Below are 22,552 nucleotides of genomic sequence, written 5' to 3'. Positions count from 1 at the left end.
ATTTCTTTGTTAAATGTGGATTTTAAAATTTTATCTAAGATCCTTGCCCTTCGCCTTCAGCAAGTGTTACCTGCTGTTATTTCCCCTGACCAGACAGGCTTCATGGCTGGTAGACACTCTTTTTATAACACCAGAAGACTTTTTAATACCATCCTTTCTTCAAGTTCCGACACTGCCGAGGTTAAATTGTCTCTCGATGCTGAGAAGGCATTCGACAGGGTTGAATGGGAGTATTTGTTTTTCATTTTAAATAAATTTGGTTTCAGCACAAATTTCATAGTATGGATTCGATTATTATATTCTTCCCCTGTAGCCTCTGTGTACACCATGCAACGCATTCTAAAACCTTTCCCCTTTGTCGAGGCACTCGCCAAGGTTGCCCCCTTTCACCTCTATTATTTGCATTGGCTATAGAGCCATTAGCTATTTGGCTGCGAAGTGAGGAAAAGTTTGAAGGCATTACTCGGTTTGGAACCTCTTATAAACTATCTCTCTATGCAGATGACCTTCTTTTATATATAACTAACCCCACTTCATCATTACCACCAATCCTCCAAATTTTTGATTCGTTTGGCCAATTTTCTGGTTACAAATTTAATCTACAAAAGAGCGAAATGTTCCCAATCAATTTAGCAGCTGAGACACTTTCTCAATATCCTTTTTCCTTTAAGTGGGTTCAGGAAGGATTCAGATATTTAGGTGTATTCATCACTAAATCAGTCACAGTTATTTTCAGAAAGAATTTTAATTCCCTGCTAGATGCTTATAAAGAAGATATACAGAGATGGTCCTCTCTTCCTATGTCACTAATTGGCCGTATTAATTAGATTAAAATGACAATTTTGCCCAAATTCTTATCTCTCTTTCAACATATACCCATTTATATTAACAAGTCTTTTTTTGTTACTTTGAATCAGATAACTAACTCTTTTCTGTGGGGCGGCAAAAATGCACAGATAAGTAGAAAGGTTCTTGAACTTCCAAATTCAAAAGGGGGCCTTGCCTTACCAAATTTTCAACAGTATTACTGGGCCTGTAATATTACTAAGCTTTTGTATTGGACCAACACTTCAAGAGTCTGTGAAAACCCTATTTGGGCCAAAATAGAATTGTCATCCTCAAAATTTTCCCTTCATTCAATATGTTCACCATTCATATTCACAAATCGATTTTTTTCTTTTAGATAATAGAATGATGCACTCTGTCAATTCTTGTGACTATCATAGTATAGTCATCTCTGATCATGCCCCCACCTCTCTGTATTTAATGTTTCCACAAGCCAGAACTTATTTTAAACAATGGAGATTTAGTTCACATTTACTTTCTGATAACAATTTCAAAGATTACCTCACATCTCACATAAATCTATATTTTGAAATAAATGACAACAACTTTGTTAGCAGTAATACATTATGGGAGGCATTTAAATCTTATATGCGAGGACAGATAATTTCATATGTTTGTCAGTTGAGGAGATCTGAGAACTCCAAGATGGCATAAATATCTAACCAACTTTCTAAACTAGACCTTCAATATTCTCTGACCCCCTCACCCACAATTTACAAAGAACGGCTTCAACTCCTTTCAGAGTATAATTTACTTTTAACTCACAAAGTTGAAAAACAACTGTTGAGTGCCAAACAACATTTTTTTGAATTTGGTGAAAAAGCTGGCAAATTACTTGCATTTTAATCTCGAACTGCCCGCACATCTGGACTGATCTCCAAAATTAAATCTCCTACGGGTGACAGTTTTTGACCCATTCATTTGATTTTTTCAAAATATCACTCAGATCTTTATTCCTCGGAATGCGACTCAAATTATTGAGCAACCCTAACCCCTTCGATCAGCTGATATTCCCCTGCGTAAATGATGGCTCCACAAATGATTTGGGCAGGCCTGTGTCTATCACAGAAGTACAAGAGGCAATTCATTCACTTCAAAATGGTAAATCTCCTAGCCCCAATACTACAAAGTGTATATAATGAGGCCTTTCTTTCAGGGCGAATCCCAACAACCATATCTGAGGCATCCATTTCATTGTTGCTAAAGAAAGATAAAGATCCATTGCTCTGCAGTAGTTACATGCCCATTTCTTTGTTAAATGTGGATTTTAAAATTTTATCTAAGATCCTTGCCCTTCGCCTTCAGCAAGTGTTACCTGCTGTTATTTCCCCTGACCAGACAGGCTTCATGGCTGGTAGACACTCTTTTTATAACACCAGAAGACTTTTTAATACCATCCTTTCTTCAAGTTCCGACACTGCCGAGGTTAAATTGTCTCTCGATGCTGAGAAGGCATTCGACAGGGTTGAATGGGAGTATTTGTTTTTCATTTTAAATAAATTTGGTTTCAGCACAAATTTCATAGTATGGATTCGATTATTATATTCTTCCCCTGTAGCCTCTGTGTACACCATGCAACGCATTCTAAAACCTTTCCCCTTTGTCGAGGCACTCGCCAAGGTTGCCCCCTTTCACCTCTATTATTTGCATTGGCTATAGAGCCATTAGCTATTTGGCTGCGAAGTGAGGAAAAGTTTGAAGGCATTACTCGGTTTGGAACCTCTTATAAACTATCTCTCTATGCAGATGACCTTCTTTTATATATAACTAACCCCACTTCATCATTACCACCAATCCTCCAAATTTTTGATTCGTTTGGCCAATTTTCTGGTTACAAATTTAATCTACAAAAGAGCGAAATGTTCCCAATCAATTTAGCAGCTGAGACACTTTCTCAATATCCTTTTTCCTTTAAGTGGGTTCAGGAAGGATTCAGATATTTAGGTGTATTCATCACTAAATCAGTCACAGTTATTTTCAGAAAGAATTTTAATTCCCTGCTAGATGCTTATAAAGAAGATATACAGAGATGGTCCTCTCTTCCTATGTCACTAATTGGCCGTATTAATTAGATTAAAATGACAATTTTGCCCAAATTCTTATCTCTCTTTCAACATATACCCATTTATATTAACAAGTCTTTTTTTGTTACTTTGAATCAGATAACTAACTCTTTTCTGTGGGGCGGCAAAAATGCACAGATAAGTAGAAAGGTTCTTGAACTTCCAAATTCAAAAGGGGGCCTTGCCTTACCAAATTTTCAACAGTATTACTGGGCCTGTAATATTACTAAGCTTTTGTATTGGACCAACACTTCAAGAGTCTGTGAAAACCCTATTTGGGCCAAAATAGAATTGTCATCCTCAAAATTTTCCCTTCATTCAATGATTTGCTCTCAGTTTCCTATAAATAGTAAAAATGTCTCAGACAGTTTAGTGGTGACCATTTTAGGAAGCATTTTGGGTTAATCAGACCATCAGCTCTTGCACCTATAGTTAACAATGTATCTTTTCTACTATCATGTTCTGATCCAGTTTTTCGTGACTGGTCTTCTAGGGGTCTTGGAACCGTCAAGGACTTGTATGATAAAGGTATATTCTTATCATTTTTAGAATTGTCAGAAAAGTTTAATCTTCCTAAAACCCATCTCTTTCGCTTCTTTCAGATCAGACATTTTGTACACAATCAGTTTCCTCAGTTTCCTAATCTTCCTCCTGATTCAAAAATGGATACCATTCTTTCTCTTAGTCCAGATAGAAGAGGGCTAATCTCTGTCATTTATGAATCAATAGATTCTTGGAATTCTGACCCCTCTGAATCACTCAAGAGTACGTGGGAACAAGAGCTGGGGTTAACTATAAGTGAAACAGAGTGGGATTATATACTCGATTTAGTACATTCTTCTTCCATATGTGCCAGACACCGTTTGATGCAATACAAGATTCTTCACAGAGCCCACTACACTAACGCTAGATTAGCCAAAATATATCCAGACAGAAGTAACACTTGCAATAGGTGCCGACAATATCCTGCAAATCACACTCACATGTTTTGGTCTTTTCCAAGACTGACAAGAGTTTTGGTCTAAAATATTTGTTACTTTTGAAAAAACATTTAACATATCAGCCACTCCAAACCCTTTTACAGCTCTGTTTGGAATTTCTTTTAAGTCAAATTCGCTGTTATTGCTTTTACCATGCTATTGGCTAGGAGGCTTATTCTCCTTGAGTGGAAACATGCATCCCCTCCTTCATATGATAGATGGATAAAATAAATGATTTTGTGTTTAAAAATTCGTTTTTCATTAAAAGGGTCTTTAAAAACATTTTATAAAACATGGAAACCTTTCTTGAATTATATTGATACTATTGATCTGTCACTTGAAGATGCAGAAGAGGATTAACAGTTTTTTTTTTGGGTTTATTTATGTTTTTTTTCCTTTGTACATTTATTGTATCATTTAATAACTACACTTACACTATTATTGTTATTTGCATTTGTTTTTGTTATGTGGTTAAGATAATATGGGTAGAGGGGATGGGGGATTGGGGATTGGGAGGGAGAAAAGCAGAATTGTGGATTACTAATTTTTGTATATATATGATGTTGTATCTGCACAAAATTCCAATAAATATATTTGGGGAAAAAGGAAGTAAACTGTAACCAACAGAGCACTCCGTATTCTGGGAAGTTTGTGTGCATTGGGAATCATATTTTTTCATATAAAGCCAAGGTATCACTCATTTTACATACAGCACACAGTGAAAATGACATGAATATGACAGTGGGCAAATGCATAAAGTGCAGCATAATTTGAAATCACAAATTTAATATTTAAAGCATTCAATTCGCACGGACCGAAAGTCACACAGTGAACACGCGATCATGCAGGTCACATGCACACTTCACAAGATCTCACAACTGGATTCGACTAAGTTTGCAAGGTTTGTGAAATTAAATTTTCATTAGCCATTCAAAGATTTGTTTAAATGATGTAAATGCGTATTTGCTGCATGCTGACGGCAAACGAGAAAGTATTATAATGTTTGCCTTTCTATTACTAATAATATAAAAAAAAATCGTTATAATACTTTTTGTATACATTTTAATTCCTTTGTTTAACAGATCTATCAGATTATTAGACAGACTTCTATCCGTATTAGACAGAACTGTTAACGACGACGGCGAACAAGAGGGAGAATGTGAGCTGTGTGCTCAGGCACTGCCGCTCTCAGCGCCATCAAAATAAAAGTCCTGCATCGAACGCATCGGCAAAACAGAAAAATGTATCGGCCGATGCCGATATTTGAAAAATGCCAAATATCGGCCGATATATCGGTTGATCACTAAAAAAATCCCCACAAACCAGAAATATTATCCTTGCAAACTTTTAAAAGATAGACACATATGTCTGAGTATATACCAACAAAATATGATTTTTAATTTACATTTTTTAAAGCATACTGTACACACAAAAGTCTGACATTCACTCACAAACTTTTAAGAAATATACTCACAAATCTCTGAAAACAAATTTCTGAAAATATCCTCAAAATAATTATATATATATATATATATATATATATATATATATACACAAGACTTTATATAAAATATACAAACTTTTAAAAAATACATCCTCACCAACATAAAAAATAACCTCACAAATCTGAAAATATCCTTTAAAACTTTTGAAAAAATACTGATTGACAGATGCCTGAAAACAAGCTCACAAGCATGAATATCCTTGAAAATATATAAAATAAAATTACACACACTCAAACAGAAATGTCTAAAAAGTCTAAAATATCCTTAGATATCCTTGAAAACTTACACAAATCTTCAGAAATGTCAAATATCTTCACAAACTTCTAAAGAAGTCCTCAAAAATCTGAAACTATTCTTAGAAACTTTTGAAAAATATCATCATAAAAGTAAAAAAAAAAAAAACATCTTCACAAATGTCTAAAACTAAAAATGTCATCACAAATTCCTAAAGAAAAATCATCAAACTCACAAATTTCTGAAAATCAACAGAACTTAATGGGAAGCTCTCGGAAATATAAAGGTTTATGTATTTGCTCTAATTTTGGTCAAATTTGTCCCCTAAAGGTAAAAAATAGGACAAAACCTCTCAATGGGGAAATTTACATTTTCAAAACAATTAATAAAAATACTGTCATATGAAGAACCTAAAGAGTTTTCTATTAAAGACAGGGATGGTGTGGTTTAGGTCTACAGTTGTTCCAATTAGCTTTATATAAACAACAGAAGCCCTCATTTAGTAAATGTGTGTGCATTTCTGAAGCGAGTGGAGAAAAAGTGAAATGATGGGGTGGGGTACGAGTGGGCCTGTGTGGCTCTAGGGCGGATGGTAAACGGACAGTGAGATCCACTCCATCCATAAGCTCTATTGAGAAGCCAGAGATAAACATCATGTTTTGTATGCTGCGTGTGTTAGCGCGTGTCACTGTTGCACTAGCGTGTGTATGCGTGTATCTCCACCCACTGAGCTAATAAAGAGCTCATTCTGTCCCTGACAATAATACCCAAATCTGCCCTCAAATACACACACACACACACACGCATGTCATCATCCTCCTCCAAACAAAGAGAGCTGTTGTAGGACAAGGCCTCTGACCCACTCTTTCCACAAGTACACACACTCACACACACAGTCAATCTTAATCAAATCTCCAAAGAGTGAAGAAGAAATCATGGCCGGCCACTTCAATCAACACTACATCGGTTCTGATGCTGATGATTGCATTGAGAACATCGAAATAACATCATAGGCATGTTTAATATGACAAAAGACTTTGTCGAAGGGTTTTAATTTCCTGAAGGGAAAAAGCCCTAGAAAGATCTAGAAAAGTTTTGAGAAAGCAAAAAGGTGCATTTAATATTGTTTGACTTTGATCATATGATCAAAAACAGTTCTTCAAAATATCTTCTTTCGAGCTTCCAGGAAAAAAAAAGTCACACCATGTGTCCAAACTACACATGACGTGATGCCGTGATGCGTGGTAGAAGGCATCTTTTCCATATTAATCTGAGTTTTTGTCCAAACCAGCCGCGATGGCGACACGCAAAATTTCTATTTTAGAAACGGTTTCTATTTCTGCAGCATCGCGGCTGGAACAACAACATACAAACTATTACAGTGATAATCTCAGGTACTGATTATGTGCTTTATTCAATGTTAAAAGTGTCTAATGTCAGTTTTAATATCATATTGCGTGACATTTATAATCATACTGAAAGCAACAACCAATAGTTTACCTTAGATATAGAAAATAAATTTAAGCAAACTTGTATGTTAAAGCTGCAAACTCAGTGTGAACCAACAACATAAAGCATAACAACCAAATTATAGAACCAAATTCCATAACAAAGATGGTATGTCACTAAGTATGGACTTTTAACAGTATTAAAAAGGTTTAATATTTATGAATTTGATTATAAACATATCCATTATCCAGACTAAAACTGGCACTTCGATGGCTTTGTAAAGTAAAAATTCTTAGCAAGTAGCTACTGTGAGTTTAAATAAACAAGCTCTGATGAGTTCTTTTGGGTCAGTTTTGACAAAAGAGGGATGAAATCTAATAAGGAAGGGAATGAGTATTTGGGTGTCCATCGTGCTTGGAGCCAGACAGGAAATGTCCTGACGTTCAGTGGAACATCAAACAGTGGGACAATAGAATTCAGTTTTTGCGGAGTTTCCACTCACGTGTGGCAGGAAGGTGATGAGTCGAGTCCCAGAGGGTTGCCCGCAGGAGAACATAATTGAAACAACACCCCGAACTCCATCAACATCAAGTCAAATTCCAGTCAGGATTAGAGCATTAGCCCAGACTTTAACACATGCCATAGAGTGGTCAAGAAATGTCTGAAAAGGAGCATTTGTCCTGGAATAAATAGACGTCACAAGCTGCAGGGTTGAATGTGAAAGCCTTGTTGTGAGTTTGAGAAGTGTCAGATTGAAGGTATGAATCAGATGGAGGAGTAGAGTGTGGGATTGTGGGGTAGGGAGGCGGTGTAGATGTGGAGGAATGGCAGTGAGTCATTGACATCATGAAAGAAAAAAAGAATGGAGAGGAAATAAGACAAAGGGAAAAAAGAAGAGAGGAACAAGACCATACGGTCTTACAGGGAATTACAAACTGTTACCAGAAAATAATTACAACTCATCCCTCAGTTTATTCAAACACAGATTTTTACAACATTTATTAATCTGGGTTAATGTTAATTTAAGACATTAGCTTGAACATGCTTAAAATGTATAAGCATATGTAGAAATTAACATTAATGCCATTTCAAATGCTTTTTCAATTATCTGTTACACTCAGATAAACATTAAAATAAAAAAAGGTCTGATGTTACTTCATTTTCAATGCGACTTTAATGCTAATGAAGTGAATTGAAACAATGGAAGTCTCTGTGGCATTGTATTGGGATAAACTTTACAATACACATGGTTTCAAAAGTAAGAATAAAAATCACTTATTTGTGCAAAGTTACAGGGAGTATTTCTTGTAATGTAGACCCTGTAACCTTTTCATGATACGTGGGAGACAATTTAAGTAACTTTATAGCCCAAATAACACATTTTTGTACCAAAGAATTAATGCGAGCACTTACACAAAAATACAACCTACACATTTCTGCTTTTAATTCTGTGCCCTCCGCATTCACAGTAATGCGCTGTTTACTCTGACTAAGGTCTGCAGAGAGAGGAAAGAGAACAGAGGACTCAAATGAGAAGTTATGTGCGGCTCCTTGACCTTCTGACGAGGGCAATGCAAATATCTCCTGCCCAGAACACAGAGAGGAACTCATGCTGAGAATGATCAAAGCACAAGGTCTCTATCTGACAGCAAATGAAGGTCCACCAGTCCAACAATTACCAGGTTCAGATTTCAAAAAGCACTTTGTGCCACTCTTTGTGCAGTGTTTCCAGATTGAGCAGTTTGAAGTCACTGAATTTAGCTAGTTTTGATTGAACTGTATGAAAGGTGTGCTTGGGAAGGTAGATGAAAAATATTTTGTGATGATTTGGGTGCATTTTAAAAGAAATATAAAATTAAATAACAAAAAAGATGTTCGATGCGGTCCATAAGCGGTGTTGCCAAATTCTGAATGTTCTACACAGGTAACTTATACACAAGTGACTTACACAGTTTGGGAGTAAAACAAGTTTCTTAGCAAAGTGAGAAGAAATTAAAGAAAGCCTTCAGAAATATAGTACAATGACCCTGAAAGTCATATTCTGATGGCCATATGAGACTCTTAATAAAATGGAGAAATGTTGCATCATGGGACTTCTCCCCTGCCCAGGCCATGATTTAGATGTGGAAGCCTGTAGAGATGCTGGAAACCAGTGTTTCCAGGATGTAGCACTTTTGGTGATCAGATCACTTATTCCTCGATTCACGGGCTTATACATAATGAATGGTCATCAGTTGTGTTCCAAATTCTAAAAGCGTTTTGCTCTATGAAAAAATAGACTCTTCTAACTGAAGGTACTAAGGTTTAGACTGGCAATCTGACAACCGTATCTGTGTCGGTGTGTGTTTGTCTAAGTCTGACAGGGACAGTCTGAGAGAAGTCACTTATAATTACAGCAACAAGTGGCTTGGCTTCATAGCTATACTTTCTTTCAAACACAAGGGAAAATACACATTTGTGTGAACTGAGCACACATTCGCATTTGTAATGACAGAGTGAAGAGGAAGGGTGACATCATAGTTTAGCACAGCTGTCAGCTTGTAAACAGTTTACACTTCACTCTCATTATACCTTCTGTTTTGTAACGGAATACATTTAGGCTCAAAATCTGATCTGGGAAAAACAAACAATAGGCTAAAAATAGAGAAGAGAAGTAAAGTAGAACTTGGATTATCAAACATAAGTGGTAGAGCTTTTAAGACCGTGTTTATGTCTTCTGGATAACTGATGGAAAAACACACCAGCACACACATACACATACAAGCATTAATCCTGCACTACGCTGTTAACATGGGATCTTGTCAGTGTTTGCAATCATGCAAAATCTCTCTTCCTAACAACAGCTCCAACTGTCTCCTAACTGCCATGGATTACATGATGTGATTCCCTAAATCCAATCCCATATAGCACACCATTACACACTATTGCTGCAAAGTCTGGCTTTACATCAGTAATCAGCAGTACACATAGAGGCCTACTCACTGATACAAATAAGGACTTGACAAATGCTACAGAATCTATGAGATGAGGCAGGACTTCACTAATGGGTTATGTTGGGAAAATATTGTCAATTGACTGAATTCATTCCGATTGATGAATCTGAATGTAGTGTTTAAATGAAAGCTAAATAAAGTGATCGGGTGATCGGGTTGATGTGCGCGTTTATATGCAGAATTAATATGTATCCATTTATGGATAAATATACATATAAACCTCTGTGCCGTGCTGCTCATATTTATCACGCAGTAAAAATGCCCCTCCCCGTGCCCAAAACGGGTTGCCTGTGGATGAGAATCCAAAACAAGGACTGGTGGGAGGTTGTCCTGCTCCACTTCACAGTTGCCGAGTGAAAGGAGAGTTTTATAATGACAGGACATGCATTTATACAACACTTTATTCAAAAGGAAGAGCCGTTCGTTCAGTGCGTCATATGTCATTACGTTATTTCTGTGTCATTGCACATGCGCAGTCCTTTCAGTTTCGGGGTTCAATCCGATCGAGTGTTTACATGCACTCTCAATCGTATTAGAAAAGGAATAAACCACCCCCTTCAATCGGATCGAAATTTAATTCCGATCGAGCTCAATCGGATCGATTAAGGTGTTTACATGAAGGCTTTTCAGTCCGATTGAGCCATCAATCCGATTACAAACGGATTATTTGGTTGCATGTAAACATAGCCACTGAGAACTGATCCACGAGATTAGGCACAGACAGCACATTCCAAAAAATATTCCTTTAAGCAGTCACAATAAAACCTTTCATGGTTTCAGGTTTCTTTCAACAAAACAGATATTTTGTTTAGTTTGTTGATTTTTACACTCTTTCTGAGTCTTAGAATTAAACAGGGAACACTGTCTTTAAAATGTGGTTAAAGCGTACTGCTGAATGTATTGACAAGCATTTATGGTAAACTAAAATATACTTTAATGTAGGGCTGCACAATTAATCGAATTTCTAATCGCGATTACAATTATGGATGCCACAATTACGTAATCGTTCAAAGCGGCAATTAATCGTTCAAAGTCCACTTATGTTATTCTGTGTGCTTAAGATGCATTTTTTTCTTTCTACAGGTCATCTTAAGGGTTTTTCCCATTATTTTAATTTTAGTTTTAGTATAACACAGGGGTAGGCAAGTTCGGTCCTAGAGAGGCACAGTCCTGCAGAGTTCAGCTCCAACCCTAATCAAACACACCTGAACAAGCTAATCAATGTCTTCAGGATTACTAAGGCTATAGGCAGGTGAGGTTTTTTTTTCAGGGTTGGAGCTGAACTCTGCAGGACTGCGGCTCTCTAGGACCGAACTTGCCTACCCCTGGTATAACATTATAATACCATTCATATTTTTACTTTTTTATAATTTAAAGAAGAAACCAATCTGATTTATAGTTGACATTTGAGGCTTAATACTATAGAAAAGCAATAAAAGTTTTTCAGTTAGAGTGTTTTCAGCTGGTTTATTTTCATATAAAAATACGGCATGCAGTTGCATTAAACAATGGTATAAACATCATTCAATGTAAATTGTGATAATCGTAATTAATAATCGCAATTACAATTTCAAGGGAATAATCGACAATTATGATTTTTGTCATAATCGTGCAGCCCTACTTTAATGTCATTTCTATTGAAACTTTTATCTCATGTATTTCAGTAAATTTGTAATGATAGTTGCAATTTGGTACATTTAAAATATATATTGTTTTTAAATGTAATATCAAAAACAAACTACAGTTTAAAATTTTAAAGTGAAAGTGATGTGACATGTGGCCAAGTGCACACACACAGCAGTGAACACACACAAACCGTGAACACAGTGGGCAGCCATTTTTTTGCTGTGGCGCCCGGGGAGCAGTTGGGGGTTCGGTGCCTTGCTCAAGGGCACATCAGTCGTGGTATTGAAGGTGGGAGAGAGCGCTGTACATTCACTCCCCCCACCTACAATCCCTGCCTGTACGAGACTCTCTAACCATTAGGCCACGACTTCCCCCAATTGTAAGTACTTTACATGTACCTTAGTGTTAGAAGTAGTAATTTATTTTTATTGCCATGTCGGCATCTAAGGCTTTTTTCATGGCAAGTACGGAGTTGGAATAAATCTACAAACACAAAATAAAACCAAATAAGCACAAAAATACAGCAGATAAAATTCTACAAGATTTTTTAAATTAACATATGATAAAAAAAATCTAAAATCTTCAGGTAAAATTTTACTAAACAAGTCCCTTGTTACTCAAAACATTAAAAAGGTACTATAAAGCATGACAAAAAAATATTAAAATATTTGGTTAAGAATTTTATGTAAAACTTTAAAATGTTTAATTTGACATTATTATAAAGTGTACCTAAGTATGTTAAGAACGTGTGCTCTTTTTAAGTACTATTATATAGTATTTTATTCATCAATATTATATAATCTGCAAGTACAGGTGTTTAATATATATATTTATTTATATTTAATAGATATCTTTAAGATTTGAGTTAAACTACAATGTCTCTGTTCAATGAAAGTCAATAGGGTTCTGTATCAATAATGCATCCAGGTTAGAAACAAATAAAAATCATTTAAAAGTTGCAAATAAGATTACTCAAGTTTTTTTTTTTAAATGCCATTTCAATTTAAAAATAAAACTTCAAAATATCACATTTGATTCAATGTGTATACTTGCCGTTTCTTTTGTTCTTTGTTTGAAGGCTTCAAAGACCAAAGAACAAAAGAAACGGCAAGTATACACACTGAATCAAATGTGATATTTTGAATTGAAACGGCATTTTTAAAAAAAACTTCAAAATATCACATTTGATTCAATGTGTACACTTGCTGTTTCTTTTGTTCTTTGTTTGTTAAATGTACTAGCCATTTCTGAGTGGAAATTGTTTCTACACTATTGGTGAAATGGCAGATTTACTATCTCTTTAACAAATCCCACATCCCCAGTAGTGGTTTAACTGCGCTGGATCATACACTGATGGTAATCAATAGGTTGTTTGATTGATTACATCCAGCACTGAACCCTCATGTGGCTCAGCCCTAGCGTATGGGGTCTGTCCTGAGAAGCCTTCAAAATAAAGGCAGAAAGTGGATCACTCTCCATCCACTTTGAGGATCAGCACTGATCTGGTAAAGCAGGTGAGTCATGAACGAAAATAAAGGTACAAATGAGCAAATGCAGATCAGGTCAGAAAATGGAGTGAAGGCTAAAACTGTCGGCTGCTCAGAATACATTGACCTGTCTGTACTGTAATGAGATCAGCTCCTGCACAGGTAAACGGACCGGGATTACTGAGAGATCAGACTCAATACGGTTATAACTCTCCAGTGGAAGGGTCAATCCCATAACGCAACACAAGAGTCGGACGCTTTAGCTGCCTCCTCTACAATTAGACTGAGCAGAAATAGGCCTCAGTCTGCATTGGTCAAACTAAAACAGTCCAGGATTTTACTTTTAAAATAGTAAATGCTTAAAAGGTTGGATGTGTTTGAAGATGGACCATGTTTTGTAATGATCAGCATATTTTGGTTGGTCCAAAGATGGTATAAGGAGGAAAAGACAGACCGGTCGTAAATAATAAAAGGGACAAATTGTAACCCTCAAAATAGTTGTTGCAGAAATTAACTCGGTTAAAAGAGAATTAAAGATCCTCTCTTGTCTGGCCTGGTAACCGAAAGGTAACCATTAAACCACAAGGGGGATTGTGTCTGAAATCAGTCTACTGTAAATTGTGTACTGTAAACTTTATTGTAAACAGGAATAAAGGCAAAGACAAAAGACTTACCTGAGAGCTCTGCTGAGTTTGTCGTAGTTCATCTGAGGTTTGCACTTGCGGGCGCCCCACAGCCTGGCCACCTCATCAGGGTCTTTGATCACAAACTCCCCGTAATCTCCTTGCCAGGCAATCACATCATGATACTCCTCCTTCCTCAGCAGCTCTAGGATAAAGTGCCACAGCTGGATCTGTCTGGAGCCAGGACTGGACTCCGGCTTATAGGCCCAGTCTGGGAACGTAAGCCCTACAGAGATGGAGAGAGCAGAAAGGAGAGATCAGACTATGATTGATATGTACAGATGCAAAGAAAGATGACTGCTGGGTAATGTTATTCACTGACTAACAAGACCAGTGATCCTCCCTTTCACTGCTGTCATCATCATATTCAGTAGGCATGTACACTGCATCATACTCTATATTGCATGTATATCATATCAAGGTCTGACCTTGGCCATGGACAGATCCGATTCCCCTACTTTTCAGTTTACATATAAAATAAAGCCCAAATCCTCTAAAATAAAATTACAACTCTGGCCAATACCAATAAATGGCCAATATTAAAATTCTTTACAACTTTATCTAAATCAATTGAAAATAAAACCGCACAAATTACAATTACTGTGAATTATAGCATCATCACAACATTATAATATGAGCATGAAAAATGGATATATTTACTTTCCTAATATACAGATTTATAGATATATATACGGTATATAGATTTCCTAAAGATTACAATTAACAGTGCTATTACCATTGTTTTTAAAAAAATTACTTAAAAATAGTGGAAATGGGCAAAACCATAAAGTTTCCAGTGTTGACAAATATATATCCCTATTTGTATTCATGCATTAATTATAATTATGAATTATTACTTTTTTTAAATTACAAGGTTGGAGGTTACTGGAAATTGGCATTTATTATTAGGTCAATTCAGTCTATACATTTATCTGTGTCAGGTTCCAATAGCACTACACTCTTAAAAATAAAAGTGCTTCACGATGCCATAGAATAACCTTTTTGTCTAAATGGTTCCATAAAGAACCTTTAACTTCTGAAGAACCTTTCTGTTTCACAAAAGGTTCTTTGTTGGCGAAAGAAGGTTCTTCAGATTACAAAAATGTAAGAAAGAGATGGTTCTTTAAAGAACCTTTGACTGAATGGTTCTTTGTGGAACCAAAAATGGTTCTTCTATGGCATCGCTTGAAGAACCTTTTGAAGCACCTTTATTTTTAAGAGTGTAGTTAACCATCTTTTTTACTTAACATTAAAATTATTTTACAAGCAGGTAACAGATAATTAACTGCATAAAATGCATATCTTTCATGCAATGCAAGTCACTTTAGAAAAAAAGCTTATACCGAATGTATAAATGTAAATCTTCAAAAAGCTCTATATCGTCACATCTCTTATCATCAATCACCCTGAGGTCTGATTTGAGAGTCACCAGCAACCTCACTCTCAACCTAACACACAATCTGATGCGATTGGCATATTCTAGAATCAAGAAATGATTCTAAAGGGCTGCAAAGAGGATGGAGAGTGTCCAGTCACTGAGGGTGAGGACGGGTGAAGTGGGGTCAAGCAGTGTCAGGTTAGGCTCAGGCTGTTAAATGTCGGATAGGGTAATGGCTCACAGTGGTTCCTCAACAACTGATCCTCTTAACACTCAGTTTCACACACAGAGGCCCTTCTCTCTCTCTCTCACACACACACACACACACACACACATTTACTTGGCTATGTAAATCGGGACATTTTATAGACTTCTAATTAAATAATATAACCTAACCCTAACTTACAACCAAAGAGGAAACTTTCTGCATTTTTACAGTAAAATATTTTTTTTTCAAAATCAAAACTTTATTCATTTTATACCACTTTTACAATTGAAGACATCTCCAATAGGAGGTTTCGTCAGATTTGGCTCACTTATGGTTACAAATATGTCCCAAATAAGTAGGTACACACCCAAACACAGGGAAAGTTTTTCTTTACCAGACAGCTTTACTTTGTGATTTAACCATTATTCAAACTGTCTAAACGATCTCTATTGGAGCTTCCTTGAGTTTAAATTCATTTAAACCTTCATTTCTTTCTTGAATTCATTCCTGCAGAATAAAATAGGTATTTTCTCTGCAAAACCATTCTCATTTATACCTTTATAAGGCATTTGGGATACTTTTGTATCCATTTTAGATCAGACTATGTAGAGTTTAAAATCAACCTTGAATCAGTTTTGCTTTTATTATAAATGATACAAACACTCCTCAACAACTTCCGACAATTTACTGATTCGTAGAATCAGACAAATCACTTCCTCTTGATGACTCAACAGATCTAAAATACACACTCAAGTGGTTGTTTTTCCTGTTTCTACCTACCAACAACCTGAACAAAATTTTTTCTTTCTTCAAGACAGGAACCCAGTGAAAAACAGTGCCTTTTCTATACATTTTGAGAGGCAGTTGATAAATAAATGTCAATGTCTTTTTACACTCGGACTGGAAAGACGTTTACAGAAGTACATTTACTGAACACTGAGCACATCCTATAACCTCTACTTGCTCTCAAAACATCACACACACACACACACACACAAACTCTTAGAGGGTACATCTGATTGTTCCTTTAAGAGGTCAAATGTACCATGCACCAGAGTGCGAAGTCTGACTTCAGGAACTGCAGACGGGGATCTGGTTTCACAGCTCATATTCTCTCTCTCTCTCTCTCTCTCTCTCACACACACACATACATACACACACACACACACGTGCACACACATGAAAAGGATCCTTGCTAAGAAGTTTGAGCTAAATTCAATATGTCTGTCAAACTCCCTGATGAACAATGAAGAGGAGACACTATGAGTCTCACACACACACTCACCAGCAGGCACAGATACAGTTACTGCTCTATCGTAACACACAAACATCAGTGTTGATTCACATTCAGATCTGCAATCACTCATACAATTCAACTCATCCAGCGCTCTGATTCAGGTGTGATCTGAATAAATGTGCTGTGCCAGTCGAATTATCTCTATATTCGTCTCAGGATGAACAGCTGTGAATAAACTCTAACAGTGAGCTCATGTTTTAGGATGAAACCTCTTCAGGCACTGTGTGTGTGTGTGTGTGTGTGTGTGTTATTAATCATGTTACAGATGATTACAGAGTGTCCCAGCATAAATGCTCTGTAATGGCCCATGTTTCACACCCACATCGTATCACACGACACCCCTGCATTTCTCAGAAATACACACCTATACATACTAACACAAGTATGAAAACTACCGTTCAAAAGTAAGGGGTCTGTAGGATTTTTTTATGTTTTTGAAGCATTTTAAAAGTATTTTATGCTCTCAAGGCTGATATATTATTATTTATTTATTTGACATAAAATAATATTGTAAATTTTAATACAATTTATACTATCCGTTTTCTGTTTTAATATCTTTTAATTTCTTTGTAAAGCCATTACTTTAGTTTATAGTGTCACATAATCCTTCAGAAAACATTTCATTATGCTGCTCTGCTGCTTAAGAAACATTTCGTATTATTATTAGTTGAAAAAAGTTGCTTAATGAAGTGTGAAAGCGTGTTCTTTAATGAACAGAAAGTTGACAAAAAGTGTTTATTTTAAATAGAAATATTGGTCACATTTTATTTTAAGGTCAAATTCTCTGTATTTACAAACCATTAACTATAACTTTTGCCTCAAACTACTAATATGCTGCTTATTAATAGTTAGGTAGTTGTTAAAGGTGCAGTAGGAGAACTTGGAAAATGCTAACTTTAGCCTGATAGCACTGAAAGCGAACATCCCACTCTCCCTGCAATTGCCGTCCAAAGACACGCCCCCTGAACGCATATAAGCTCACAGACCAGAATATCAGAGACAACATTACTACAATAGGCTACATCAGCGGTTCCCAATTCCAGTCCTCGCACTGGATGTGAAGACATGTGTGTGTGGGTGTAATGTGTGTGAAGACGTATGCTAATACATACGTTGACCGAGTGTTTTGATTGGACAAACATTTCTTGGTCCTACACCTTCCACAGAATATATAAATATAGATAAATACATTTAGACCACTTAACTTAAAGGTGTAATAGGTGATTGTCTTCAGAAACATTTTTTGTTATGCTGGTTGAAAGTCTCTTCACATCCCGAAAGCAATCATTAAGTTAAGTGGTCTAAATGTATTCATCTGTATTTATATATTTTGTGGAAATACGTTGAAGTTTACTTCACTTCGGAACATGGGCTGGAATTGGGAACCGCTGATGTAGCCTATTGTAGTAATGTTGTCTCTGGTACTCTGGTCTGTGAGTGCACGTATATGCATTCAGGGGGCGTGGCTTTGGACGGCGATTGCAGGGAGGGTGGGACATTCGCTTTCAGTGCTATCAGGCTAAAGTTAGCATTTTCCAAGATCTCCTATTGCGCCTTTAATGATTGCTATCGGGATGTGAAGAGACTTTCAACCAGCATAACAAAAAAATTTTCTGAAGACAATCACCTATTGCACCTTTAAGTTTAGATGTTGAGTAGGATAAGGGATGTAGAATATGGTCATGCAGAATATGTGCTTTATAAGTACTAATAAACAGCCAATATGTTAATAATAGGCATGCTAATAAGCAACTAGTTAATAGTGAGAATTGGTCACTATATTAGTGTTATTAAGTGTTACCAAAATATTTCATGGTCAATTATCAATTTAGTGCATCCTTGCTGAAAAAAAGTATATTTTTTTGGCTTGCAAATATGGAATGGATGACGCATCCGCAGTTTTACATCACAAAAAGTTTTGTTTCACAGTGCAAACAAAAATACGCAGGAACCTTCACATAATCCAAGGTCGAAATAGTTGAATAAGCTTTTATTTTACAACAACATTTTAATAAAAGCGACCAATCATCACTAATGTTCATCACCAACTTAAGATTTAAAGGAAACTAAGTCTTTACAAATTTCTTCTTTGTGCACATCCACAGAAAATAAAACCTGCACTGGTTGACAATGATGACACTAAAGGTTGTTCTGATGGCATTTCATTTTCCCAGACAAAAGCCTCTTATACTAGTAACTAGGTTATTATTCCCCTTTATTCTAATTCTATTGGTGGATTAGGACACACATATTTGAACAAACCTTTAAATTGGGATGTTTACACAAAATTTACCAAAAAATTTTTATTAAAATTTTGGAACTGAAATGAATCAAATCGGATTGTGTCGAAAGATTCCGACTCCTAATAGTTTCTATGATTTACGCAATGCAGAAATTTGGGGAAAATTAAACCGATTTCAAAGGACTCGAAAAACTTCTAACTTCTAAAAAGTCTAAAATCAAGCCCTAATGTAAAAATCTAACAAGCCATGGAAACTGTACATAACTGACAACTTCTTGTTTTTGAAAGTAAAAAAAAAACACGTGTGTGATGATGAGTTGTGTGTCCTAAGGAGTTGTGCGAGTGTCTTAATAGCATACTGGGTTGTGTGTGAGAGTGTATGACCTCATCCCCCCACCCTACTTAACCTTTGTGACCTTCGCCACCCCACCCCACCCCACCCCCCGTACGCCGCCATCTCTCTCTCCCTCTCTCTCTTTGCCCCGCTCCCCCCAGGGCGAGACACTAGATCCCCATTACAGAGGAGAGAAGACAGACCAACAAACACACACACACTGCATCAATAATGCAACAACCTGACTGCCTGAGTGTGTGTGGTTGAGAGATATTCTCTCTGTCCTGGGACACCGGAGTGTTTGAGAGTTAAAAAGGGAGAAGAAAACTTAGAAGAACGTGGAAAACCGAGCGAGATGACCGAGAGAAGAGACAAGACAAGAAACAGAAGAGAAAATAGATGAGAGAACAAGGAAAAGAAAAGAGGGGGCCTGAGGAGGGGGTGGGAGAGAGGGAAACAATAGAGAGAGGGAAAGGGGGATGGGGTGAGAGAGAGAGGGATGAGATCATAGCTCTTCTAGTAGTCTGTTGTCACTCAGGTCAAATTGCCTCCCCCTCTCTCTCTCTCTCTCTCTCTCTCTCTCTGAGGCATCGATTGCACTCAAGAATGTAAATCTCGCAGGCACTCCTGCATTTTAGTCTTACATAGGAAGTATTTAAAGAATTCAGAGCATCCAAGGAAACTACCGCTCTGCTCTGCAGTGGCGTGTTCATATAGAAAGAAAGACAGGACGACTCACAGAGACGCACTTTCACACTAATGCATTTCTAGACCTCATTCCACATTTTCCTAAAATGTCTGAAAGAGATCAAATACTGGAGGAGGGCAGACATGCATCTGTCACTTGAACTGCACACCATCAGATCCCAAAAAACTCTGATCTTTATATCAATAGTTCATTCATTTTCTCTACAAGAAAGTAGTCTTAATATGTACTGTAATATTTAGTTTTTTTTATGGTTAATTCATATTATATTTTAATTCATATTTGATTTCAAACTGTTATTTTAACCCTTTTGATTTTGAGTGTGTTGACTGGCGTTAACTCAGTTTATTACTTAGTTACTTAAAAAACTTGTTTTGGCTTGTGGAACTAGTTGCATTAACACAGACTACCCAAATTTTGTCTGAAATGTAAGTTATTTAAAGGGATAGCTAACCCAAAAATGAAATTGTTGTCATTAATTACTCACCCTCATGTCGTTCCAAACCCATAAGACCTTTGTTCATCTTCAGAAAACAAATTACCGTAAGATATTTTTGATGAAATCTGAGCGCTTTCTGACTCTCCATAGACAACATGGGTACTACAGCATGGGTACTACCACGTTCAAGGTCCAGAAAGGTAGTAAGGACATTGTTAAAATAGTCCATGTGACATCAGGGGTTCAACTGTAATGTTATGAAGCTACGAGAATACTTTTTTGGCGGTTTTGTAACTTTATAATCTTCTGTGCGTTGATGCTTTAATAAAACTATATGCAAAACCACTATGCTGATAAAGTACTTTGAAATTGAAACTGAGAAAATGAGCAGACAAGAGAGAGAGACTCAAAATAACTTCTCAAAAAGTTCTGAAGGAGTTTCTGTCAGGCAGCACAGAGGAGGGATTCAGTTGTTGGCTGGAAAAAAGCAAAACAAAGACAGCTCTTCCTCTGTCTCCACTTTTCTCAGATGGGAGCTGCCAACAAAGAGAGTTTGGAAAAAGAGGATGGATAGATAAATCAAATTCATTATGATTCAGAAGGATATCATTCTACATCGCTCTCCAAAAGTACTGCAGCCTTTTCTTCTGTTTCCAACAGGACTGAGCAGTATGGGCACAATTTCATTTCCTGTCATTTCTGTGGCACTAGATCTTTATGTAACGTACACTGGACCTGTGACTGTTCCCTGGTCATTTCCACACCTCTGCTGAGACTGTGAGCAAGTATGTGTGTGTATGTAAACTGATAGAAAATAACTCGGTGTGAAGAGAAAGGAGACAGATCATCTGTGGTTTAACACTAACAGGTGAGTGTGAGGGCTGAATGTAGCACAAAGTCAGCATTCAAAGTGTGTGTCTTGAGGCCACAAGTGAATTTGTGAGTGTGTGGATGAGCATGTTGAGACCGATCTCTTTTTGACAACATACTGTGTGTCTTAAGTCCTTTTCTAATGAAACTTTTCTCAAAACTGTGCCACGTTACCTGAACATCATAACCTTCTCACAAAAGCCAGTGTTTGTTTATATATATCTCTCTGTTTTAAAATTCAGTGTAATTTAATTTAGTCACATGACATTACAAGCTGCTTTGATGTTAAAAAATATTTTAAAGGGTTAATATCATACATTTTCCAATTATTATTCAATAAATTCTGCTTATGAAGGTTCAAAAGTTTACTGTGCCACAAAAATAAATATTTTAGTTTTAATTTGATTGTAAAAACTGAAACGCCCACATCGCATGTGAAATGAGCTGTGCTCCAGTTCTCACACACTGGCTTGAGAGTTTGCTGTAAGTGTAGTTTTTAACTCCTGTATGCTTCTGCATTACATTATTGCAAATTCTGCATTACATTGCGATAGGATCACAAAAGAATCCATTATAAAATAAACACATTACGTTCAGGCTGAAATTATCATGGATCTTGTAAATACTATTCTTTAGTGTGACAAAAACTCCACTCCAGCACTGGTCACCTGTTGGTAGAACAGTGGTTTTACTGGCTAAATACAATGAACCAATACCATGAATTTAGTGAAACCATACTAGTACTGTTTAAGATTATTTATACAGAAAAAAAGACAGACAGCATGCATTACAACAGAACCTGTGTATGAACAGGGTTAAATTGAACTGTCCACTGTAAACACTCACACGCACACAAGAGCTGTTTCATGATGTGCCTTGAAGAACTTAGAAATTAGACCAGGGGGTTAGTGGTAGCCTTGAAGCTCCAAAAATAGACACAAACACACTGGGGTTATTGTTTTAGAGACAGAGAGAGGGAGGGGGGGGGGCAAAGAGAGAAAGCGCAAATGAAAGGATGAAACACAAAGTTAAGGGGTTTCACACTTTTTCGCTGTAACTTTCTTCTTTCACACTCCAGTACTTCTCCAACCAGTTACAGCTCTTTCCAGGAACCGAGAGAGAGAGAGAGAGAGAGAGAGAGGGAGAGAGAGAGAGAGAGAGAGAGAGAGAGAGAGGGGCAGAGTGGGAGGAAAAAAAAAAAACAAATATTTT

The 22,552-nt window shown here is 36.6% G+C and overlaps 1 protein-coding gene across 1 annotated transcript in view; it reads right to left on the bottom strand.

Annotated features, from left to right (window-relative positions):
- Positions 1-22,552, bottom strand: part of LOC107551693 (ETS domain-containing transcription factor ERF-like) — a 58,429-nt gene that overhangs the window by 12,330 nt on the left and 23,547 nt on the right. Inside the window, exon 2 of the mRNA XM_016233397.1 lies at positions 13,858-14,092. Within this exon, the coding sequence (XP_016088883.1) occupies positions 13,858-14,092 (235 nt within the window). The remainder of the gene's footprint in view (positions 1-13,857; positions 14,093-22,552) is intronic.

This window comes from Sinocyclocheilus grahami, unplaced genomic scaffold, assembly GCF_001515645.1.
Source record: "Sinocyclocheilus grahami isolate Dianchi unplaced genomic scaffold, SAMN03320097.WGS_v1.1 scaffold429.1, whole genome shotgun sequence".
Classification (NCBI taxonomy): domain Eukaryota; kingdom Metazoa; phylum Chordata; class Actinopteri; order Cypriniformes; family Cyprinidae; genus Sinocyclocheilus; species Sinocyclocheilus grahami.
This window is presented reverse-complemented; position numbering and strand designations above follow the sequence as displayed.